The sequence below is a fragment of the Motacilla alba genome, chromosome 2 (assembly GCF_015832195.1).
Source record: "Motacilla alba alba isolate MOTALB_02 chromosome 2, Motacilla_alba_V1.0_pri, whole genome shotgun sequence".
Taxonomy (NCBI): domain Eukaryota; kingdom Metazoa; phylum Chordata; class Aves; order Passeriformes; family Motacillidae; genus Motacilla; species Motacilla alba.
Window position 1 is genome coordinate 15,702,074 of NC_052017.1, and position 26,718 is coordinate 15,728,791.

General features: G+C 36.3%; 1 protein-coding gene across 6 annotated transcripts in view; it reads left to right on the forward strand.

Moving 5' to 3' along the window:
- The window catches only part of MPP7 (membrane palmitoylated protein 7), a 147,728-nt gene that overhangs the window by 109,287 nt on the left and 11,723 nt on the right, over positions 1 to 26,718 (forward strand). For 2 of the 6 annotated variants that reach the window (XM_038162943.1, XM_038162952.1), the window contains exons 8-16: positions 562 to 643; positions 1,688 to 1,773; positions 3,581 to 3,655; positions 4,254 to 4,450; positions 4,974 to 5,038; positions 13,955 to 13,975; positions 14,076 to 14,087; positions 15,209 to 15,250; positions 22,243 to 22,413. In XM_038162943.1, the coding sequence (XP_038018871.1) occupies positions 562 to 643; positions 1,688 to 1,773; positions 3,581 to 3,655; positions 4,254 to 4,450; positions 4,974 to 5,038; positions 13,955 to 13,975; positions 14,076 to 14,087; positions 15,209 to 15,250; positions 22,243 to 22,413 (751 nt within the window). The remainder of the gene's footprint in view (positions 1 to 561; positions 644 to 1,687; positions 1,774 to 3,580; positions 3,656 to 4,253; positions 4,451 to 4,973; positions 5,039 to 13,954; positions 13,976 to 14,075; positions 14,088 to 15,208; positions 15,251 to 22,242; positions 22,414 to 26,718) is intronic. The other 4 variants (XM_038162961.1, XM_038162976.1, XM_038162969.1 and 1 more) reach the window with 4 other exon arrangements.

Below are 26,718 nucleotides of genomic sequence, written 5' to 3' on the forward strand. Positions count from 1 at the left end.
TGCTTTTCTATCCTGCGAGTGTTCTAGGTGAGCCCCAACATTCAGGGGCACGTCTCAAATGTGTGTTTGTTTATTGATAACTCTGTAAAGGAAAAGGGTGCACAGTGAGTTCTGAGCATAAAGTGCAACAATTATGAACAGTGGTATACCTTCTGTACCTGTAGTATGTTGTATGGCCTATTTTAATGTAGGGACAACAATTTATCAATTTGCAGCAGTAGTTTAGTTCAGTTTTAGTAGCAGTCTCAAGTAAGGTATGTTGCAGTTGCCATTACATTGAAAAACAAGCTTTTTCCATCATTGTCCTTTTTCTTTAAACATGTGTACTCACAGAATGCCTGACTAACTTCTGATTGAAAAAGAAGACACATTTTAAGAGGACAGAAATAGAGTAACATATTTTGTATATTCTTTTCATAAGCAAGTATCATTTCTGGCTTAATCACATATTAACATGTCAGCTTTTAGCAGTTTCACGTAGCAAATGTTTTTTTAGTGTATATTAAAATTATGCTGAGATAAACCAAATAATTTTCTTTTTTCTTCTTTTTTTCACCCAAGGGAGCTACTATTAAAAGGGATGAACATACTGGTGCAATTGTGGTGGCCAGGATAATGCGTGGAGGAGCTGCAGATAGAAGTGGTAAGGTGTTGCTGTTGGGCATTAGCCATTCAAAAGCTAAGAACAAGATGAGATAAAATGGCATATTTTGTAGAAATTAAATACATCACTGTCACAAACAGAAGTATTTGAGCTCTGAACAGTTTTCCAACGTAATATTTCAATAGTGCTGAAAGTATCCTGATTTTTTTCCCCAGTTCAGTTGCAGCAAGGTATCTTTGAGTTAGTGCATACAGAGGGGTTTTTATATCTATCATGACTTGTTTCAAATTGATGACATCTGTTTATAAATCATAGAATTAGCAAGTTGGAAGGGACCCATCAAGAGCATCAAGTCCTACTACTGTCCCTGTGTCAGACACCCCAAGAATCACTCCGTGATGGCATATGCCAACCTGCTGATGGGGGAACTTGGGGTGCTGCCATTATTTTATATTAGGACATCCATTTGGAGTTTCAGCTGGTAGTTCTCAAAATTACAGCACATCCTTGTTTAGTTTGGGATGCTCAGTGTCTGCAAAAACTTAAGCAAGAAGTCCTGAATCATGCATTAAAGTGTCTCTTTTCACTGAAGAAAATCCAGGACGGCTGTGTTTCACCCTTAGATGCAGTAATGGAGTAAATCTAGATAGATAGATAGATAGATAGATAGATAGATAAATAGATAGCTTAGCAAACATTTGTGCCACAAATTAGCATTCCCAGCCTTAGTGCTCTTTGCACTACTTGTACCTGTGTAGCAGTAAGAAAGTAGTAGAGTAGAAAAAGAATTGGCATAGATACTTTTCAAACATTTGCATGAATGTCTGGAAAAGTTGTAGAGAAGGTGGTACTAATTTTTAGGAGGAAAACAGGGAGGTGAGTTAACCAACCACCTTATTAAAGTTGTCTGAGAGGACAGTAGCTGTTATGTTCACCATATATTCCTGGTTTTATCTTAGAGCTTAAAATGTATGAAAACTGGAGCTTAACATATATGAACAAGGGAGAAACAAGCTGAATGTTAATGGCAGTTTCTGTGTAAAACATAGCTACAGCTTCACAACTTCTCTTTTTCTTTTGTAGGGCTTATTCATGTTGGTGATGAACTGAGGGAAGTCAATGGCATTCCCGTAGATGATAAAAAACCTGAAGAAATAATACATATTTTGGTAAATACCAAACATTTTAAAATTAATTTAGGAGAGTTAAGAAAAAGTAATGAGGCTTATGATTTCTACTGTATTTCTTAGAAAAAAGTGTATTCTACTATAATGGCTTTTCTTCCAGTGATATCATTTAAAAACCTGTCATTTCTCATACAGTGATTTTCCATGCATTACATATATATGCAATTATAGATTACTTGTAAAGAGTTAAAGACAGTGATATTGTCATAAATATGTTGCAGAATGTTGCAGGCTTCAGTTCATAATTCAGTTTTTCAGGTCCACCATGATCTGTTGAATTTGAACTATTTTAAATGTATTCCTTAATAACTCATTAATAATTCATTGTCACTCCATGTGACAATTAATTAATAATACAGGTACTTGATAGACTGTATAACTGGTATGTGAAGATTTTATATGACATTGATTTACAGTATATAGCCATATATATTATTCTGTCTACACTCTTCTAAACTGCACAGTCTCTAAAGTCAGCCTGATTTCTCATTATTGAAACACTATTGCAAATTAAGTAATTTAGACTTTTTCAGAAATATTTAATATTTTTACATCGAAGAAATTGATGAGGGTCATGATAGCTCCATTATTCATGCTGTAGGGCTTCCTATATACATAAATACCTTGCTGTCCTGCTGAATTGAACAGTTTTGATTCAGGAACCAAGATCATTCATGTGCTACCCTGCTGATATTCATTCTTGCTTTATGGTTTCATGTTCCCTAAAGAACCATAGTTTCCTTCAAAAATTTATAATTTAAAATGTCCAGAAACAAAATACCACTAGAAAAGGTGTGAACAATTTCCCTGTTTACCTTTTTGAGGTACCATATAAACATCAAAAGCTAGTTAGAGCTTGTTTCAAAAATAACAAAATCATTGATTCCAGTCCTACAGCGGGTGAAATAAGACCTTGGCTGCTGCCTGTCAAGCAGTGAGCCTCGGATCGCAGACGGGCGGCGAAGAATGTCTCGCTTGGTAGTGGACAGGCCTGTTTCCATTTTGCTTAAATCGTTGCCTGGCTGTTGCACTCTGCTCGTTTTATGAAACTTGTCGGCTGCATGCAATAGTAGCAGAGCCTCCAACTGATTAGCACTTCCTTCAATAGCAAAATGTCACTGAGGCAGTGGGAATATACTGTGGTTAATAAGTAAAATACAGCCAGACACACTTTAAGTGGGATATAGGGAAAGATGAATGGATGAGGTGGTTGCTGATGGCTAACTTGTTTTAAGATTTATAGCGGAGGGCTTTTTTTTCCATTTAGTACACGTCGTCTATTCAAATATGTTTTGCTTTTCTACTTTCTTAAAGTTGCCAAGCGAATAAATCCCACCCCTAATAGCTCTATATGATAAATATGGCACAAGCCTGTTTGAATTTTTCTATAAGTTTTTTTTAAAAACTAAATGTTAGTTTGATTTTTCCAGGGATGTCCAAACTGTGCCAGGAGTCCAGCAGTTGCTTCTAATATGCATACATTTAAGCTGTAGCATTTTTTACTTTTTCAATACAGAAATGGGACCTCTGAACCATGCAGGTCACAGTTTTTAAGAGTCCATCTGCCCCTCCCAGAGAAGCAGATAAACCCAAGCATTTTGAGTAGGTATTTTAATTTATTGCAATACAAAGTTTGGTTAAGTGAAGCTGTCAAGCTCCAGAGATCATGCTTGGGAGAGGATAGATTAATTATATTCTTTTAAATTAATTTGAATTTCTTTTATCTTCTAAGATTTCTTTGAAATATTACCTTAATTCTAAGTGCATTTTCTTTTCAAATATTCACCAGGCTCAGTCTCAAGGAGCCATTACATTTAAAATTATACCCAGTGTGAAGGAAGAAATACCAATGAAGGAAGGCAAGGTAAGCAAGACTATTTCAGAAGCCATGGCAGTAACTGTTATGCTGAGGATATGTATTTTTTGCTTGGATGACAGAACCAATTATGTGATTTATACCTGTGGACTCAGCTTTTGTAATGTGACAGTACTGTACATGACGGCACACTGTACACTTCAATACACACGTGCTGAATTTATGAGTGGCTGTAACATGGTTCTTGAGCCTGAACTCTCAGCTGTGTAGTTGACAGGTAATCTTCCACCCTCTGCAAGGACCTGGCTTGGTTCCAAGTACTCCTTCCATCAGTAGAAGACACTTGATAGCATCTTGGTTTAACAGTATCTTCTCCTCTGTTCCTCATATGGGCACTCTGTGCACCTGCCAAGTCCTGCTTGCCTTGAGTCACAGAGCCTTTGCTCCACTGAGACTGCAGTTGCAAAAGCAAGAGTTGAACATTCCCATATGAACTTCCAATGCTAGACATCCATAAGGATGTTTTGCAGCAGTAAATATTTGCATTATTTAGTTCAGTGGTTTTGAACAGTAGAAACAGAAGAGGAAGATACCTTTGGATTGTATTTAATATTTGATTATAAAGATCAAACACTGTTCGTTCCAGATGTTTATCAGAGCCTTATTTGACTATGATCCTAATGAAGATAAAGCAATTCCTTGTAAGGAAGCTGGACTTGCTTTCAGAAAAGGAGATATCCTTCAGATCATGAGCCAGGATGATGCAACCTGGTGGCAAGCCAAACATGAAGGTGATGCCAATCCCAGAGCAGGATTGATCCCTTCAAAGCATTTCCAGGAGAGGTGAGCTACTGAGAAGCATAATTCCATTATTTTTTTGCAGTAAGAGAAGAGACTTATTGGTGAGTTTTTAAGTTAGCATAGCTGGCATGTGTAGTGCTCGTAGATTACATGGGTACAATAAATGTGCATTTGCAGCAGGACAACTAACTTGGAAACATGTTGCTGACATACTCTGGATTTCCCTATTTCTCTGGCTAGAATTAATAATGACAAAAACTGATAGGATTACACTGATCCAGACTGAAAGAAAAAACATATGGAAAATAGCACATCAGTATCTGCATTCACACTGATGTGCTATGCAGGAATAAGAACTGCAGCAGGTTTTGGAGAGTTTACAAAACTTTTAGGCAAGATTTAATTTTTTTAGATTGTGAATAGATTGCTTTGTTTTAAGTTAATTTCTTATAAAATCTTTTGTATATTTTGCAATAGTCTCATGATATTAAGTGTTTATTAATCCCAAATTTGCAGTGAAAACTGAGGAGCTTGTGTCTTTTCCCCACCACCTTCCATTTTATAGGAGATTTGCATTAAGAAGACCAGAAGTGCAGGTTCAGCCACTGAAAATTTCCAACAGAAAATCATGTAAGTCTGTTCACCTGGAATAGAAATAATACTCCAAATCTCTAACCTTATAAAATAGCATTTTGTTTCACCTACAGAATGCATTTCTCCCAGGCACAACAGACTCTTGATCCCATTGTATCAGTAGGAAAATAAATATAAATAATTATAAGTCGTTAAAAGCTTTAAAAGAAGCTAGAAACATTCCCAGACCTCTGACTTAGTTTTTGAAGTACTGAGCCCAATTAATATTTTGATATGTAGTATTTCAAATGTTGAAGAGTATTCTTTTCCTGTTGAAACAGTACAGAATTGGCTCAACAGTTTAGGTAATTTGGACTGCATCAACACAGTGAAATTTATGGAGTAAGATGAAAGGTCTGATAGTCTCCACCTCTCTCCCCCGTATAGTTGATAATTTCTTGTGTCCCATGAAGCAGTAGAATTTTTTAAAAGTCAAAACATTCAGTTCATTGATACACATTCACAGAATCACTTCTTACTGCTTTTTAAACAAACTCATCCTTAATAGTGTCTGTTTTTAAATACGGTAATTGCACAGTATTAGAAAAATAACCTCTAAGAAAGCGCATACATTGAAACAAATATTTTTCTTCACTGGAATTTACATCAACATCTGTTTTAAGTATCATTGCATATTTTACTTGATCTGTTATTTCTTTCAGTTGTACAGGCTCATAACAAAGTGAGCAATGTAAGAAATTATCATGCTACAGCGGTATCTAAATCTTAAATACAAACATGATTGTGAGTTCAACTAGAAGTATTCAGAAAGTGGTCTAATGTTTCCAACCACCTTTCATTATCTAACAATGAAAGAAAAATACAGATACTATGGCAGACAGTGGATGCTGGCACACTAAGTGCCAAACTAAATGCTTTTAACTTTAAAACTCCTCTCCAAGGTTTCTGTTGCAATTTTCCTAACTTCTTGCTGTGGTTGTTGTGTTCTGAAGCTTGACAATAACAGTTATTTTTCTGATAATCTTCATTTTCTATCTTTCATTCCATTTCACTGTTTGATTGTGTGCCCTAATGCTATTGTTAACTCCAAAGCCCTTGACTAGCATTGTAATTGCAGGAACAGACATTACAATTGCCACATAGCTTTTCTATTTACGTATATCTTAGGAACAAGAGGAGCTTCTCCAGCTTGTAGTAAATCTGTTGTTTTTCTAGGTTCTAGGTCAAGTTGCTCTACCCCAGTTTTGGAAAAGTGTCTGATCCCAGGGTATAGCTATTTCTCTCTGCCCACTGTTATTGAATCTGGATAATACACTCAACAAGAGCCTTCAAATAATGTGGCACTGGTGCTTTTGAAGAGGTAAATCAGCTGCTGCAGCAACACCACATGAACCCTTTTATAATGGACTGCATCTTTCTAGTGACCTTCAAGTGAAGGGTTTTACAAGATGTATCTCACCCTTCCAAATAGGCAGCCTGAACTTGATTGGGAATTGCCAAAATTACAACCCAAAGAAGACCCAGAGTACAATGCCTACTGTTGTCTCTGCTTTTTCCACTGACTGCCTTAACTAGCTTGAACAGGGAGAAGAGTTCCTGTCTTCCTCCCCTTGCCTTTAAAATATGACAGAGCATGAGGGTCAAGCAGTATGCCTATTGCTGTTCTCTCTTGGAATTTCTTTGAACAAAGCAAGTTTTAGCTAAATACCATCTAGAAGGCAGTGGTGCCTCTTGAAGGAGGAAAGACTGCAGAGCAATGTAGGTTTGTCATTCTCTCTCTTCCTTTTTTCTTAAGACAATCTGCTGCTATTTCTGCCAGATTTTCATGGGAATAGGGGAGATGCTGTTCTGAGTAGAGACTTATCCCTTCATTCAAAGACTAAACATGTTTTTAATGTTGGGAGGGAATTCAGATTCTTTGTAGAGAAGACATTTTAAAGATCAGAATTTAGCAGTAGAAAAAAAAACATTGTGTCTAGGATGTTGCTCAAATTGCTCTCAGGATAACCTTCCACTTGCTTGGATTTTCAAGAAGATTCTGCTGGGAAATTCTGCACCTTTGTGATCTTTCTGAAGTTAATCAGCTTTTTTGTGTTACCAAGCATAGCAGTGAAGCTGTGAGAGACAGAGGCCCTGTCTGTATTTGTGCACAGCAATCATCTTGCCAAAACTGGGAGATGCTGGAAAATCATGCATTGCTCAGCTGAACAAACAGCATTCTGACAGCACCAGAAACATGTAAGGAAGGTGACATAGAGAATGGAAAATTGGAAAGAACTGCTGGGGTTTTTTTTTAGCCCACACATGAAGGTGGGAAATTGATAATGCTTGATTTCCTCAGGTTTTTTTTAATCCTTCATCCTAATATAGGGTTTTCCAGTGCTTGGAAGGGTAATTATGTGGGGAGACATGTTCTGTAGATCATCCTGAACTTGCTGTATATTGAGAGTCTGGTTGCTGGTGCAGTGGTTCCTATCCAGTCATGTGACCTGAATTTTCTTAGCAGTTTGAAGAAAAAAGGGTAATTTGCCAGTTGTTATTATTATGGCTTCCAAAAAAGATGAAAACCTGTTGACTTCAGGAGAGCTGCTGAGAGAAGTCCCTTTCTGACAGGACTGGGAGTTGCACTAGGAAGCTTTCTTGACACTTGGTATGTAGCCATGGTTGTTGGTCTGCTCTGTTCAGTCAACTCATTCCACAAATCCCATGTTTTGTAATGAGGAAAAAACCTTAATAAATACCTTTGTTTTTAGTAGGGAGAATTGAGGAAAAATACTCTTATTTTCTTGAATGCCCGAAAAATGTCAGTCAGCTCTGTTTTTTTAGGTGGGATTCCAGGGTGGTAGTGTCCTTCTACTTGAAAATTAATCTAAAAATCAGTTAAAATCATATAATATGCAAGAAGTATCCTATAATTTCTTTTTTTTTTTTTCTTTCTTCTCAAGCCAGTCCTGGAACTGGAAAGGACTGTTATATTTATCTATACAAGGAGCTCTCTCAAACAGTCAACAACTGTTTTTGCTTGGATCATTGTTTCAAAACCTGAAAGGAGATAGACTGGATTGCTTCTGGGAAACCTTCTTTCTGTTTCCTGTTTAGAATTTTTCACTCTTTTCAGCATAGCAATGCATGTAGTTGCTAATCTTTACACATATTTGTGTATCATATATTTGGAAGCAAAATAAAAGTGGGCTTTTTTGGTGATGATCGTACGCATACCCATATTGAGGAAAGAGGGAAGAATAATTTCTACAAAACTTTTTCTGCAAGAATTATTTGCACTGAAAAAACAAACCCAATCTAGTTCTAAGTTATTAAAAGCATTGGTTTTTAACGGAAATGCCAATCCTTATTTTCATTTTAATAGTCAAGTGAACTGTTCCATTGTGTCTATGTGTAAATACACATGCCTTTCCCAGCATTTAGCCCTTTTCTTGAAAGATCGAGGGGACTCATTCTCACATTGTACCCCTGAGAGTGAAAAGCATTTCACATGTCATGTGCACACTGGAGGAGAGGACAGAACAGTGTACACTCCACATAGAAATCACACTTTCTCATGTGCAAATGGAGAAGATGCACGTTTTGATGGTATCTGGGACTGAAGTTGAAGGAAACTGGCAATGTTGGTGGAGCCTGCACTGACAAGAGGAAGATATAGAAAAAGTAGGAATGAAAATATAAAGGGAAAAGAGAGTAGGTGAAATTTTGTATTGAGGATGAACAAAAGGAGAAAGTATTGCAACAAGGGCAATGAAAGACCACATGGACAAAAGCTGCCCATAAACCCCATTAAGCAAAACCCCACAAAGGATAGGCTTTGAAATTCTTAGATTAATGCAATTAACAGTATTATGCAGGAGCATTGCTATAGTCACTGTTTGTGCACTAGTTCAGTTGCTTGTTGATTCTGTTTAAATAAAATACTAATATATTTACTTTGTTAAAGTCTTTGAAACAGCAAATGCAAAAATTTCTGACAGGAGCTCTGACCTGATTTGTTTTGCTTTTGTTGGTAGAAAAACCTTAGTAAGTTCAACAGTAATATTTGATGCATGAGATAAATGGCTGTTAGGTGTTCTGACCTGCTGATAAGATTGATATGTTAATTCCCAGGCTTAGGGTTAGTGCAGAAGTGATGGAGGAATAACAAACCACTGAAGTATTTTCATCATTTTTTTCCATACTTAACAGCAATGACTTTTCAGCAAAAAGCAGTCTTGTACATTAATACTGTGGGGAAATGATGCTGGGGGGAAAAAAAGTAAGAACAAGCAGCATAGGAAAAGAAGTAGGAAAATGGAATGAAAGTAAAGGAACAGAGTTGCATGAGATTGTGTGAGCAGGACTAACCCTGCATGTGCTGGGATGGTGAATGAGCCATATACCTGAGTGAGTGTGGGGGAACTCTCTGGGATACAGAGGGAGGTTCTGTAGATGTGTCTGCCTATGTGCAACTGGCTTTTGTGTGTCTGAGCTTGTGAGCCACTGCTGAATGCCAGCTCCATGGAAACCTACTACCTGATATTCCTCAGTAATACTTAATAGCATTCCTGGCTTGAGGTGATCATCTTAGCTTGGACAGCTTGTCAGCCAGAGCTGCCTCTGTGAGTTCTCCTCTTGCTGCATGCTGGCTAAATTGGAGTGACATGAGACTTTGTACAGGGAGCAATTATTTGTTCAATAGCTCCCACTCTGTTAACTTCCTGACTAAGAGTACTCTTGCTCTGACTGCAATAGATATTGCCAACAGGTTTGGTCATTCTTGCACATGTAGCTTACTTTAATTTTTAGGCAAAAGTGATAACCTGTTTTATTAAGAAAAAAAAATTCTTTGAATAACAACCAAATAACTTACTATTCTGCAGTTGTTATAAACTGCAATAATCAGGCAAGAAAATATACTCCTTCAGCATAATTTTGCTTTCACAGTGGTTACTGTGTTTATTCTTACATTATGTATGTGTTGTCTCTGATGAAAATTACTGGTAACTTTATATTTTATGCTAGTGTGGCCTGCAAGCTCTGTCAACTTGTGTATGTGTTCATATGTATATGTGTATACCCATAACCCATGTGTACAGTTTAATATATGTAGGTAGCATATATGACAGAGTTGTTCAGGGATGTCTTTTCCATGAAAATACATTTGTTCTGTGTACTTTATGCTAAATGTAAATACTTACTGTGATAAAGCCATCATCATATAGTTTTTCTAAGGCTTAAAACCCGTTTTACTTTCAATTTTGATTTATGAGATGTGATTGGCATTGTGTGAGCAAGAGGAAAGACTTAACTGCAGCCAAATGGTGTTCATTCAAACAAGATGTAACCCAGTTTACCCATAGTTGAGTGTCTTGAATTGAAGATTATGTTCTGCCAACAAAAAAATTTAAACAGGCTAAAAAAATAAATGCTTTGTACTACTTGTATTTGAAGACCAAACATTTAGGATAAATGTATAGTAGGATTCTTTGTGCTTGTTATAATTGCTGCACAATCTTAACTCTGCCTTTCTTCTCAGTATTTTTCTGTGTTCATGTTTGAAACTTGATTGCCCACCTGCAGGTAGTTACATGTACAAACAAAAAATAAACCAGACCTATAGAGTTAAATTAGCATATTAGCATTTTTGTTCAGAAGTCTCCTGTCCTTACAAATCTTAACTTCCTGCTACCACAGAGAAATTAAGGAAACCTGAAGCTGGATGACATTTGAGTCAAGTTCGCATGAGACAGAACTGGAAATGGATCTGTCCTTCACTGCAAGACTATCCTTCTTCATTTTCCAAATTATCTTCATAGAGATACTGTTGTCTGATTCTTTTATAAGAGAATTAAATTTGATCATCTTTAATTTCCTATTGCATGAACATAATTTATCATTCAATCTACAAAACTCCAGAGCATAAAAACCTGCAAAACAGTATAAATGTTGATTGCTATGTGGAGCTCTTCATCACTAAAAAATCAAGAGTGTTTAAAATATTCACTGTGATGCTGACTGTTGTACATCACAATTTCTTGCTTACTAAAGTAAAGTATAGTTTAAGGAATAATGCAACTTGTTTGTGATAAGAAACTAGAACAGAGCTGCTGGATCAAATTTTAGATTGAGAAACATTATATAAAATTGCTTGGTGGAAATATATTTTTGAAAGAAAGTCAACAAAAGCAAAAAATATTAATCTGATGCTGTGCTGTTCCAAAGAGTTGAGAATGTTCTTGGAAGTGGCCCTGGTTTTGAGCTTCCTAAGTAGTATAATTTAGGTGAGGCCCGCAAAAACCAAATCTTGATTACATTTCAGTTAAAATACATACAAAAGCACAGTGTATATGATACTGGTTTTCATTGTTATAGTTTAGCATTATTTGCTATGCTGAAATCTTTCTAAAATGAATAAAACCACCTAAGCTTCCATTGTGCTTCTGTTTCCTATTTCTTTTTTCCCATTTGTCTTGTTACAGCTTTGTTGTCATTTCATAAACCTGTTTCGTGACTATTTTCTTTGGATCTTTCTCTGCCTTCTTACCACAATACATTTAATTGATTGTATTTCTTCTTTTCTCAGTGTTTTATTTGTTCCATGTTGCCTTATGGTTTGGATTTGGGGTTTTTTTTTCATTTTGTCATTGCTTTTGTTTCCCTACTTCCCATCAGATTTCCTCCTCTTTAGACTTTGACCTCTTTTAGTCTTTAACTTGTCCCTTCCAGCTGAAGACCTTTCCTTTCTCAGTCCACTTCCATTTAGTGAAACTGTATTGGCCTCAGTTTTTCATGTCTCAAAACTTTGCAACTTTGGACACATACTTGGTTCATGCATACAGCTGCTTCAGATGCACAGAGCTGTATTTAGTAGTGAATCACAATACAAAGTTTCCTGGCAAGTAACCTCTGACTTTACTAGGGACAGGCAATAGCTCTGGTAAAGGTCCTTGTAAAGTTCAAACTGGGAGCTACATGTTGCTGACTGTTTATAGCTGCATTAAGCTATGAAAACCCAGTGATTTCCAAGATCTTTTCGTTACAGACTGTTATTTCCAACCTTAAGAGTAGCCCAAGAAAGTTAAGAGCAGTATTAAGAAGGAAAATTTTTAAGAAAACACAGGAAGTTCAGAATGCCTTTATCTCAACATTAAACCTCAGCTTGTAGATGTTTTGGCTTGTGCTTTCTGGGTTCAGCTGACTCACTTGGGAATCCTAATGTCTTTCATTTATGGATAAGTATGTTCCCTTTCCCGGCAGGGGTTGCCCAGAAGCCTGGATTCCTTTCAGTGTTCTCAGCCCTGATGCTGTAACTCCACCATGTACCACAGCTGCAGCACTCCTGTGAGGTCTGCAGTGGTCAAGGTTGAGCGTGTACAGATCTCTGTCCATGTGTACATACCAACCTCCTTTGCTCCTGGTCTGGTTTTCATACTCATAAATGAGGGCTTACCTGTTACCAGTGTTAAAATACCAGACAGTATTTTAAAATGCACATTCATTAGTTAAGTCAAATAACTTTGTTGAATTCAGCAGACTTTTAAGGTCTATTAATGTGAATTGGTGTTGAGCATTAGTGACTTGTTTTCAGGAGATACATTGCAGTCTATTGAAAGTCATGGAAATGGAAATACAGAAAAATTTGTTGTACATCACAGAGAAGGAGAAAAGAGTTAGTACCTGGAAGCCAGCCTGCCATTCTAGATCCAGCTTTAGGCCATTTGTCAAGAACTGGGAGCTTTTAAGCTCAACAGAGAAAAATGGAGCCAATGCTTTCACCTTCAACTCACAAAACTGTCTACACTCTTTCAAGGCACCAGATGTGGTCATCCGAGGAGTGTTCACCTTAGAGGACTTCCCAGACAACTTAAAACATATGGGTGCCTTGACCATAGAAATAAACTTTAAATGAGATTCAGAAAAGTCTTCCAAATTAATATTTTAAAATGTAAGTCCTCAAGAACAATGGTACCAAGAATTGATTGCACAAACCAGTATTTTTCTGTGGCAGAAGAGATCCATTTCATGACATGACATGAAAAGAGCTCTTCCATGTGGTCATATATGCAGGAGAATTTTGACCTGGCCTTTGTTTTGTGCATTAGTTATGCATAAAAGATTGTAAAATAGCTCTTGAATTATTTTTCACATTCTGAGAAAATACATGCTTCATAGAAAGTCTTTGAAATTATTGTATTTTAGGCCTATTTATCCACATTCTAAAGGAAATTTGACTGAGAGGTAGATTGTTAAATCTCTCTATAAATCTTAACCGTAGTATATAATATCTTTGTGAAAAAAAATTCATTATATTTATCTTGCTTTTCTGTATAACCCTAAAGATGATTACAAAGATGTATGTTTTCTACTTTCGAGGCAGCAGAAATTTGTTTATTTACTATAGGTAAGGAGGAAGTCTTATGTATATCTATTATATTAGGATAATGTCAGAGAAAAGAATACAAGAGTATGTGAATTCTTTCAGCATGTTTTCAGCTGCAATTGTAGGCTTTCAAAAAAAAAAAAAAAAAAAGGAAAAAAGGCACACCCAAAAAACCTTTAAAAAATCCATCTTGAAGGGCAGTCCCAGCTCTTACTGTAAGTGCCCAAAAATACTGAGATCATGTTCAAGGTAGTGATTCGTAGAAATTCTAGGTTAAGACTTATTAATTGGAACTAACAAACTTTGGATTTAATACCAAAGAGGTCTTACATGACAGCAGGGTAAGGTCATTTCTACCAAATGAATAGTGGAAGAATCACAAATGGGAATTTAAAGTGCACATAGTATTTCAATGCCTTTTTGCATCCTTTTCTGAGTGTAGTTAAACTCACTACTGGTATGTTGGTATATGCCTCAATATAATAGGTGCTGTCAAGAGAATTTGAGAGTAGTTTACATACCTGAATTTTTTCCTATTTATGAAGTATTAAACAATATTACTTTGTCTTTTTGGCTGTTCTAAGATGAGGAAGCGGTTGAGTGTGGTAGGTGCATTTTTCTTCTTCGATTTAACTTTTCTTTCTTAAGTTATGTTTTCACTCCATTTAATGATTTCCTTTCCTATTTCTCCTTTGTGCTTCTCAGAGGAAATTGAAGGTACATGTATAAAAGTTTCCCTGAATAGCCCAATAATTTTATTTAGAGAACATGTGTTTAGAATTAAATTGAATATAGTCCAGTGTTTCTAGGAGATGTTATACATATGATGCTTTTATATTGCCACCAAATACATTGAATCATGTTTTAAAGTAGATAAAAATACCAGAATATTCCTAGTTGCTTCATTTAATGATCAGTAATTTGAACTGTTGTTTTAAACTGCTCTCTCTCTCTTGAACTTCTGCAAGATATGTAAAGAAAAGCAGTATGATAGAATAATACTGGCAGCACTTGGGTGGGCTGGGATGGAGAGAGATGGTTCCAAGTTAATTACGTGGCCATGAGAGGTCCTGAGCTTCTAACTAATACTGACAGACTACGTCTCTGAGATGGTAGAAGGTTCATCTATGTGGTGTCATTGTTACTGTTTTCCCTTCGAGTTTCCCTCTGAGTGTAGCTGGTTATTGTTATGTTTGCAGCATATGTAAAAGTAATAGCAGCTGATCTCTTGTGGGTTTTTGTTTGGTTTGTTTGGTTTTGTTTGTTTTTTTTTTTTTTACTTAAGAGGCTTTTGTTTATAAAAGCACTAGAAATTGTAGCTCATATTTTTGATCAAAGGGCCTCTGGCATGTAAAAATATACATTATAGCTCTTTTATATTAAATGAGAGGATGTGTTTTTGATCAAAAACCTTTCTGTCTAATCCAGTGAGCCAAAACATAAAGCTAAAGTTTGATAATGTATAGTTTACAAAAAAGCTTGATTTACATCAAATCATTTTGCTTTCTTTTAAGTGGCATATTTTCTATTAACTGATAAAATGTGAATAATACAATGTTAGAATTTTTTTAGTATGTTTGTTGTCATCACAACTTTTGCTTGAAAAGGTAAAAAGATCAGTGTGCATGCTGCAAAATCCAAGAATATCTTCAGCTAAAATATAAAACAATAAAGATTGTTTTATGTTTTTAAGGAAATGGCTTATTGAAGGCTTTTTAATGCTGTGCTTTGTACAGTTGTCATTTTAAAAATAATTTCTTCTGTATTTTTTGCTGGGCTTCTAACTTTTCTGCTTTATTTCTTGGCTCTTATTCTGTATGCTTTTACCCTCCGTCCAGAAGATGCTGAATGTGCTGGTCACAACAGTGGATCCTATCTAGGTGAGCAATTGGTTACAAAAGACAATTTTGTCCCTTTCTTTCAGCTTCTTTTCCCTGGAGCTACTGTGTCTACTTTGCTTTTGGGGGTAATCTGCATACAAATGTCCTTACTCTGCATGACAAATGCATGAATATTAAGGTTTTAAACATGGCTCATTGGATTTGACATAAAGGGTTTATATAATGTATGCCTTTACCTGGTTAAACATAGGCTAATAAAATACTGGTTTGATCTTAAAGTCAAAATTTTTTAAGTACATGAAACAAGCTATGTGTTTAATGAAGCAAAAAGGTTACTGTGTCATGAAAAATTATTTAAAGACACTCTCAATGTTTTATTCAAGTTTTGTGTACACATTTTTTCTTTGTACATGTCTATCTAACTGTTTTTTGGAGGATTCAGTAAGAATACAGAGCAAATTTGCAGGCACCAATTCTTTTTCCACATTACAAAATATCAGTCATAATAACTCAGTAGCTTAAATTTAGCTTTAATGCTGGTCTGAGCTCAATGTATCATTGCGGGGAACAGGGAATAGGAGCGGCAAGAGTGCTTTGGCTTAATTTTCAAGATTCCAAATTTCAAACAAAAGTAACATTTAAAAAGGTTCCATGATATGTTTCAACTTTTTAATTTGTGCCATTTTGAAACCTATGTAAAAATATTTTAGTTGAAACTGTCCAGAATTCCTGCCAGCTGAAGGCTGGCTGGAGCAGATTTTGTGGCAACCAGCCCTTTTCCCAAGACTTTCATCCTCCTGCTACAAGAGTAGTGGGGAGAAACTTGTCAAAGTACTTTAGTATTTCCAAGCCAGTGGGCTCACTGAAACATCCTAGACCAATACTGTAAATTAAAGTTGTTTTAAATGTGGTATATAAACTACATCAGGTACACACAAAGTATATCATTGAAAGAACTCTGACCTGTTCACAGAGCCTTAGTGTGCTATAATTCCATCCTGTGCTTGTGGAACTTGTGAGTATCTGATCATGCTGAAAATACACTTCTTACCTTTGTTAAGTAATCTACTAAGTTCATGTTGAATTGTAATTGTATTGAAATATTTGGGATGTTTGGAAAATGATAATTTGGATGTGATTCCAGATGAAATTAATTTTCCTTATTGAATAATTTATTTGAAACATGAACAATACCCCTCCCAAGTCTTTTCTTTCTGTATGTAAATATATACTGCATGAATTCTTAGGGTGAGACTATCATGGTTTTGCAATCAGATCTTAGTGGGCTGCTGCTTTATTTGAGAATGAAGGTAGCAAAACAAAATCCACCTTTTCTAGGTACTGTAGCCTTTTTCACTGAAACATTTTGATTCATAATTACCAAAAAGACATGGCCATTTTAGGAAGGAGGCCTCTTGAGGAAAAAGACTCTGTTGTCCCAGAAGCAAAGAACAAAATATCAAGATGCGTTGTGGTTTACTTAGGCAAAACTTTACAAAAATTATTCAGAATTGCTACATACAGTTCAGGCAGTGGTTTTTCCTGAGAGCTTCCATGTCGTGGAATGTTGTCAGCAGTCCAGAGGTGGTACCTTCAGCCATCTCATGCTGGGTGTGTGGTTTTGGAGTGAGATGTCAGAGAGGAGAGTCAGAAGGCAGAAAAACTAATGTTAGGACCAATTTTGGGGTAAGGACACAAGTATGTCACTGATTGTGAATAATTAGCTTTTTGGTTTAGAGATTTGTGGATCCTTGAAACTCTTCACTTAGAATAATTCGTTTAAAATGTTCCTGTCTTAAGAACAAGCGGGTAGGCTTTTGACAGTTGATGTTACGATTCTTTTGCATGCAGTAACAGGACACAGTGATTTATAATTCAAACTGTCTCATGCACTCCAGTGTCTCCTTGTTTCACAAACCATATATATGGCTCTGGCACTGCAATCTGTGAGCCAGATCACTCTGTGAGCACCCGACCCTCTCTGAAAGGATATGTACTTCACACACATACAGGGCAGTCATAAGGAGCACAGGAGGAGAGTCTTCAGAAGGCAGAATGTCTGAACCGTTTTGGGTCAAATCTTTTATATCCAAAGCTATACTGCTATTAATTTGAACCCTCTCCTCTAAAGTGACTCAGATAAATTTAATGATTTTTTCACCAAATTCTAATATTTAAGCCACAGTATGGTACCGTATGTTTCTGCTGTAATTTCCTGAGGAATTGCTGAGGAAAACATTAGGAGTTTGCCTTTGCCAAGCCTAAATTCTGGTTACATTGCTTGAACCTTTATGAACATACAATAAATATAGATGAATATCATCTGTTTACTATTCTCAATTTCGTCTTTAAAATCCAGACATAATCTAAATTTTTATTAACCCTGTCTAAATGTGCAAGCTGGGAGTCAGTCCAGAAGCAAACATAGTAAGAAGTCTGCTCTGTGTTTGTGCAGTTCCTGTGTAACAATAGAAATCCTCAGTATAGAAGCCAATGTAAAAAGAATATCAATATTTTGGGGGGAAAATGATATCCAGAAATATCTAGTGAAAATATTATGTTCATTCAAACCTAGATAATGACCATGATACCAAACTTACTTTTGTCAATAATATGAATACAAAGAGTGCCCTTAAATGCATTTACAAATAAATAGAAGTTGTTTAAGATGAAAAAAAAAATAAATTCAGCAAAGAACGTATGTAATTTAAACATGTACTTAAGCACTGATTTTAATGAATGAAAAGTAACAAAAGCCCATGTATGTGCTTTATAGCATTCTGGAGTCTTACTTGTAAATTTATGAAGCATGCACAAATTTATATTTTGTTATTTCCTGTTAGTGTAGTCTGCCTGAATTTGAGAAATTAACTTTCTGGTTTTATTAGTATATTTGGACTGAAATTTACACAACATAGTTGCAATCTACTTCTTCAGAATAATGTCATTAAATGTAAATAAGCACAGCTATTTGCATCATCATCCTTTTAAAATATTGCAAGGCAGGCAGGTTCACACATTGTGTGTTTTCAGTTTGGATTCTGGGTCAGGCCCCAGTGGATTTCTCTGTTTAAGTGTAAGGATGTTGTTCTGAAAGGATGAAATGTATACTGCTAATGGTTAAAAGAATGATCAAACTTTTCTGCTAAGATTTTTTTATTCTTAGAGATCTAAGTGTTTTCTCTTTGCTCGTTGGGCCTTAATTAAGTTTATTAGTAATGATTTTTTATTTCATATTGAGAAGTATAAGTTTTGAAGACATCAGTAGTTTGAGAACATTTGTTCTTAATATTTTCTTTCCAGAGCCTGCTCTTATTTCACCAAATCTGTTACATTCCAGCAGCAGTTTATGGGTTTGCATGTTCAGTAAGCTCCTAGACGTGTAGCTGTAACCAGTGAGCTGGTGCAAGCTTCTCAGTGTTCAGGAGATTATGTCGCTTTAGTGATAGAATTTTCCCCTTTTATTTTATAGTCTGCATACTTGGCAACTAAGGTTAATCTCTGCTGATACCCATATTCCACAGACAGTGTAGCCTGCAGCTCCTTTCATATTCATCAGGGTTTATATTATCAAATATTCTAGGCAAGCAATACATTTTCCTTTTGTCTTTATAGAAATTTTAACATGAATCATTTTATGGAAACCTTTTCTGCTGCATATTAGTATTGGGTTTGGTTCTCTGTAGTAATCATCACCGCACCGTGTTTTTAATGATGCTGTATTGTTAATTTAAATATATGAATTACGTTTTCAAAACTATAAAATATGCAAACATTAGTAGAATATTTTTTGCTTTTTCATAAATGTTTTTGTTCCTTAAAAGTACAATATTGTGTCTGTTCAGCTTAATATTTTTGTGCAGTCATAGTTCCCAACATAAAATGCAATTACAAATGCAGACATTCAATAGAAAATACTTATTAGCATTTCTATAAAACAGCTTGTGGGTCACAGTAAAGTTAAGCCATATAGGAAAGGACTTACAATAGCAGATGATGAGCAATGAACATGCTTTCAGGAATGCAGCAGCAGTATCATAGAAGTGCTGGATATATTTGAAACATCCTTCCTCTTGGAACTGTATGTTTTGAGTTTGAATGCTATTTAAAGCAAACTTTCTTGAGATTCTGTATGGGCTATTCAGATGGACTTTGAGGAACAGGTTAAAAAACTTCTAAATTGAAAATAGTCATAAAGTGGTGAAGCAAACGGCATACCACCAACTTTTAATAGTCAATAGTTTTACAGAGTATCTTCACCAGCACACTTCAGAGAGGTCAGCCTTACTCTAGTTTCTGTTTTTCTCATGTTTGTTCTTTCTAATTAGTATATTTTATTTTATATAATGTCTAAGTTCTGGTTGAACTTCTTGTTGAGCTTTCTTAATACACAGGACAATGTTACTATTTTCATTTTACCAATGAGTTTCAGTGGCAGAAATATAAAATATTTTATTTAAGGAAACACAGTTAGCAGTGGAATCATGTCACCTGAGTCTTTGTTATGTTTTCTGTGGAGCCTGTAAAAGTGACAAGGGACAAATCAGCCAGAAGACAGAGCTGAACGATTTTTGTCTTTTTCCAAGGAGTGAAAGAAATGAAAATTCTTGAATAATCTACCACCTGATAGTTTGCTAATGAGATCTGAATGAATTGGTTGGAGAAAAGAGGAACAAGTTACAAATGTTCTTACCAAACCTAAGAGTGGGGATTGAATTGATAGGAAGATTTTGCAGAAACAATACTTTTCCTAAAGATTGCACAGTTCACCATTTAAGTAGAGGTTGAGAAGATGTTCTAATGGCATTTTGAGACAGATGATCAGGGGCATGGAGCTGCTGTTAATTGTAAGGTCAACACCAAACTGGAATGGAGACCATTGACATAGCTTCATTTGATCATTATTCTTACTTTTTTACCTTTTCCAGATACATGGATTCTTGGTCTTGTAACAAAGGTCTTAATTTTGTAAAGCATTTAGTAGTCAATGGTGAAGAATTATTCTTTCTTTTTTCTCTATTTTTTGTTTTTCAATAAAATTATTATAAAGGAAAAAGATGCAACAAACAGAATAATTTTCAGGGTTTTGGGCAACTTTTTTTTGTTGGTGTTTGGGGTTTTTTAATAAGGAACAGTTTAGATGAAGCCTCAGGAAACTTGTAACTCCCTTCATGTGCCTGTAGTCTGTATTGATAAAGCTACTTTTAAAACCTTTCTTTATATAGCTATCTGTACACTTAGGCAGAGTTGTGATCAAGAGAACATCCTTGTGTCATGATGGATTTCACCTTAGGGCAAGCAAGATCTCCCAGGCCCTCTTGTGGGGGTGTAAGCTCTCCAATAGATCATTGCTGTTTCTGACTGCAGTCACTTCAATGTCAGTGTTATTTCAATAATAAAATAACGTAACCCAGTCTATTTCATTTTTTCATATCTCATATTCTGATCTTTTTCTATGTCAGCCCACCTCCTACTTAGTCTGGACTATATTGTACTTCTTAAAAATATCATCTGCCCTTTCTGTGGGTATACTAGCTGTTCTCTTTTGTCATAGATTTTCAGCTCACTTATTCGTATTTTGAATATAAATGGGTTGACATCATGGTATTCTCAAAGAAATTTTGCTTTACCTTTTGTGTGTATGCTTTGTGTTGTAGATTCCCATAGGTGTAGGGGCTGACATCAATTAACTAACTTGGTTAACATCTTCTGTGGTCCAGGTTCTGTGACGATTTATGCTCAATGAAACTGTATGTGTGCAAAATGCTAAGCCTATATCTAAGCCTTGCAGCATTTCTCTTCAGATCTGGTGCTAAATATTTGCAGAACTGAATCTTGAACTTGCACAGTATTTCCTTTGATAAAGAAATTACAATACAGCTACTTCTCAAACACCTAAACATAAGTGCTATTATAAGAACATGAAAACATTCTGCTGAAAATCTGGGGTCACCAAAAGTTTACACATGTTTACTGCCCCATGAAGTGTTCTGAGGAAAAAACACCAACTTTTCCAGTATTTAAAGTATAGCTTGTGTTTTACTCTATAGCTTGTGTTTTACTCTACTACCACCAGACAGTGAAATCAGCTTTGCAGTCTTCACAGTCTTTCCTGTACTTTCTTATAGAACAAAAGTGGTGTTGTAGAGATACCAGTACAATTTTATGTAATGCAATATAAAGGATTTATTTTAAAAACTCCAAGGTAATCATTAACAGAGTACTAAATTAGTTTTTAACATGTAGTGTAAAACAGTTTTTGTGCTGTTCTGCTTGAAAATGCCTATGATTTTCTCCTTTGAGAGTGCTTAAAAGCTATGTGAAATTTCAAGTCTTCTCTAGAAGGCACAATAGGTATCACACAGTTGATGCAATTATAAATACAGATTTAATAGCAGTATTAACTTTTAATTTCATAATATGGGTACTGTATTGCCTAAGATGTTTCTAGTAGTTTGTAATTTAACTATGAGTGCTTGGATTGACTATTAAACATACTCAGGAAAGGTTTAATGCACTTTTTAAATATACTATCAGCATGGAGCTAAGCACAAGAGAATAGTTCAAGGAGTTAATTCTCATTAACCCTCTCAACCACCAGATGTGTTTCTATCTTATGTTCTATTTGATGTCTGTGTGCCATGGTGATTTAATAGATGTGCATTAGATGTGGTATGAGACTCCCGCTTGTGTGAATTGCCTTGTATATATGTATCAATTTATAAGATACTCAAATTGTCTAAATAATCTAAATATATTAACAATTCAGTAACAATTTTTAATAGCAATTATATTTTGCAGTTTGTTGTTGCAAAGGTTCTGTTTTGTCGGTAATCTTAATTTTGCAGTTTAAATAGGTACCTGATATAGTTTAAAAACATGGGAAATGTCATTCTAATGACCTGGCTTATTGAACATATAATACACTTTTTATTACATGCTCCAATCCTTGAATGTTTGGAAGAGACTGTTTTCAAATGTTTTAAGAAGACTTGTTTTCTTACTTTGAAAAAACCCTGTTCTTACTGCAGCTGGTTTTAGAAGAAGCTTTCGTCTTAGCAGAAAAGATAAAAAAACAAACAAGTCCATGTATGAGTGCAAGAAGAGTGATCAGTATGATACAGCAGATATCCCAACCTATGAAGAAGTTGCAAAATATAGACGACAACCTAATGACAAATACAGGCTTGTTGTTTTGGTTGGTAAGTTGTTCTCTTTATTTTTGACCTAGTAAAACAGAGACCTGCTGATTAGCACAATGCTTACCTGAAAGTCATTTAGATTGGAAGGGATCTCAGGAGTTCACCTGGTCCAGCCTCCCACTGAGTGAGATCAATACCAGGTTCTGAGCAGGTTGCTGATGGCACCAGCTTTGGGAGCCTGTCTTCCCATCATGTCTTCCCTGTCTTACCTCACACCTCAGTGAAGAGGTGGTTTCCATCGTTTCAGTGAGTCTCAGAAGGGTGCTGGTGGGTCTCCCTGAAGACATCTCTTCCCCAAGCCAGGCAAGCCCTGTTCCCTCAGTCTCTCTTACAGGTCATGTGGTCCAGCTCCTGACCATCTTCAAGGCCTTCTGATGTCTTTGATCCAGTTTATCGACAGTATTTTAGTGCAGGGCTTGTTGTGGACAGAGTATTCCTCACAAGGGACTGACAGGTGCTGAGTGAAGGGGAAGAAACATTCCCCTCTATCTGTGGGCCAGGCTCTTGCTGGTACAGCCCAGTCTCCTGTTACCTTTCATTGCTGCCAGTGAGCACTGGGGACTCGTGCTTAGCTCTGCCCACCTGAACCCCAAGGCCTTTGTCAGTCCCCAGCCTGTAATGCAGAACTTTGTCCTCATGAAATTTCACTAAGTTCTGCCAGCCTATGCCTGGAGCTCTCTGAATGGAAGTCCTGCCCTTGAGCAAGTCACTTGTATCACCCATCTTGCCATGGGCAAGCTTTGTAAGGGCCCAGTCTGTGTCGTTGGTATGGTTGTGAAACAGAGTATGTCCCAGGGAACTCCCCTTTATAATGAGTCATGGAGCACAGACCAATAACCCCTTCCCTTGGAACATGCTCCATTTTTTCACCTGTCTGGTAGTCCACCTTTCTAGACAGGATGTCTCAACTTGCATATAAGGATGCTTTAGGAGATTGTGTTTAGAGCTTTCCTAAACCAAGGGGAGATGACATTAAAATACAGCTACCATGGTTACAAGTCTGAATGTGGCAGTCAAGCTGTACTAAAACTCAAAAGAATTATGTTGATATTCCACACTTAGTGATCAATCAATATATCTATGTGGAAAAAAAACCCAAAAGAACAGGATAAATACCTGAGGTCAGTGAAGACAGACAATAAAAGTGGAAAGAAACAAAACCACCTACTGCATTGGAAAAAGTAAATGGACAAGTAGTAATAAAGGTGGATGCAATGTGGACCTCTGTAGGCCAAGGATGAATGTAAGCATAGCAGCAGAGGACTCAACATATTTTTCTTAGTCAGCTCTCTGTTCTTCTATAATCTGTCACTGCCATGGCTTCCTCACAGCATTTATTGTATAACCAAAATGCCTTGCTTCAGTCTCCCCAAAAGAGAGAAAGTGCATTATCTTAATCTTTTCAAAGGTAACAATTGGAGTACCAATGAGTAATGGGTAACCTTTGCTACGAGTGAGTAACGTCTCATTGATTATTGTTTCCTTGGCTGTAACACATAGGCTGATTCTTCATTAGTAAAATTTCCTCCATTCTGAAAGCAGCAGAGCAGAGAAATATGAGCCTCTATCAGGGACTGTTAGGAACTGTTGAGTAGCTGTGTTTTTCTATCACTCATATCCAAGGGAACATTAAATTGAGTTTTTAATAAACAGTTTTGTCACTCTCCAGCACTAAAAATCAGCCACCTACTAGTGTGATCACTGTGAGAGTTTGGGTTATATACAACAAGTAATAACATGGTTGAGTTGATTTTACAGTTACATCAACACAGTGTAGTGCAAAAGTGTGATAAGTAGACTTTTTATAACAAATTGCATATGTCTGATCTTAGGAATGACTAGAGATTCCATTTGATTTTTGTTGTAATAAATCAAATGAAGAAAGAGTGCTTTTTCAGTAACAAAAGCAATTCAGAAATTTATTGCGGACTTCAATAATTCTAATGTTTTTTCTCTGGATATTAAGAGCAGCTTAAGTCTGGCCAATACCATAAAAATGTCTTGGGCAAAATGTGGAAAAAACTAGCAGAGCTAAGCAATACAGGTATAGTAGAAGCAAACACATTTTAAAAGTTTTTTGTGTGCCAGTAGCAGCATTCCATATAATAATACATTGAATATAATTTGTATAGTAGTACTAGGAAAGAAAGGGACATATAATTAATTTATAGCTGTAATTGGTGGAGGCACTAGATGTCTGTTGTGTTGAGCTAGGTCTAAATATAAGATTTACTGTTTAAAAGGGGATATTTAGGTTTGATTTTGCCGTTTTTAGGGGCAGGGAGTTTGACAACTTTAAAACAAATTTCACTTCATTTTGAATTGGTCTAGTCTATTTTAAAGAACACAAATTGCACACACAGTAATTTCAGTGCCCTGTTGTGTGATACACACTACTCTCAGGTTCAGCTCAATGTACCTGTTTGTCAAGATTTTACCTTGCCTGCAAATCTAAGTTCATGAATAAAGCCCTGCAAATCCTTGGGGCTAATATAACATCATCTGAAGCAGTAATGATACCAACATTTCTGTGTGCTTTTAATTGTTATGATTGTGATGAGTCTGCTAAAAACAAAATTATCCAATATTATGTCATCAGTCTGCTTCTAGTGACTTAGTATTCCCAAGCTGCCAAGAAATCCTTAAAGTCTTCCACCACAAATACTGCCTGCATCCTATGTGTTACATACCTCATAGCCCTATCAGACAAACGTAGAATATTTTAACATTACTTGTATTATTTAGACACTAGAATTTTCATTTATATTAATGAGGGGAAAGTTCTGCTCACAAAGGCTTCTGCTCTGGTTAATTTTAAGAGCCAGAGTAGCATAAATTTTAATTCCTTAGAGTTAGAATGAATGTGCTACATGCAATAACTTTATCTGGCATAGTTTCAACTAAGTCAGAGCTTTCGGAAGGGGCATGATAAAGCAAATTTGTCAGTAACCAACCATGAGCACTTGTCCCCAAGAACACACACTGTTCTGTGCATGCAGTGTGATCACTGGAGGTGTGCAGAGCCTTTCAGGTGCTGTGGTCACCCATGGTGATGCTTCTGTCCAAAGTGGGCAGTGATGGAAGCAAGGACCAGAGGCATGTAGCCATAAAGGAGAAGTTGTTACTGGTGTCTGATGTGATCAGAAAAGCCTCTGTCTCTGAATGAGGCTGTCAGTAATTCCCACAAAGATGTACTTCTGGTCACTACTGCAGAGAAAGGAATCTGGGACTGAAAAAGCTCTCTATTTGTTGTATTGCTTAGATTTTCCTTTTTTTTAATCCATCACTTCTGGTTTTATCTTGAAGGAGTTATGATGAGGCCAGGTCTATTTCAGAGCAAAGGAGGATGAAATGAAAGGGCCTTTTAACTCTCCACCTCTCCTGGCTTAGCTTTTATATGTTCAGTAGTGGCTTGCAGAGTCTTGATTGATCTACAGCAGTAGTGCAGGAAAATGGGCTACCATGGCCATGCTATTCCTGTCAACTAACTGGACAATGAAGAAAGAGACCTAAATTGCTATCTGCATTAAAATTTCCTGAATGAATGCGTTGGAAGGTCAGCAAGGTTCAGGAACAAATACATAGGATGTAACACAGTGCCTAGTCTTGCCCATGAGAACACCAGTATGAACTCACTGATCCAACTTCAGTGAACAGCAGATCTCGAAGTACACTCCCACTGCTTGTTAAAATGTACAGAAACACAAAATAATGAGGTTCTCCTTTCCCACCACACTGAGCTGCAGTCAGACATGCATGTGCAATCATTGCATTATAGTGAACTAGGAACTGAGCCACAGAGCCTCTCTCCAGGCAGGTCTCATACTGGGTTCTTGTGATCCCAGCAGGAATATTGTCATCTAACTCACAAAATCTTTTCTGAAAGACCACTTTCCCTTTTCTTTCCAAAAGTCTACTAGGAGCTCATTAAGTGTCTGTGGGTGAAGAATGACTGGTTGGCTTAACCCTCCCAAGACTTAAACTTAGTTTTTTCAGTTTTCTTCAGACGTGTCTGAGTGGTATAAAATTTAGTGCAGGTTTTAATGATTGATAGTTTAATTCTGCAGATGTCTCTCAATAAAGTGAGGTAGGCACTGCAGTCCACTTGTGCAGGATTTGACCATTACCATGACTTAACATGCAACAGCAAGCAGCACAAATGTTCCTTTAAAAAAGTAAGCAAAGTATCTCTAAATCTGTCAGCATAACTGTAAATATTGTTGCCTGGATGATTTATAGTAAACCAAAACTACACTACAGACAGGGATCCCGCATGCCTTATATTTGACTATAAGAATCAGAATT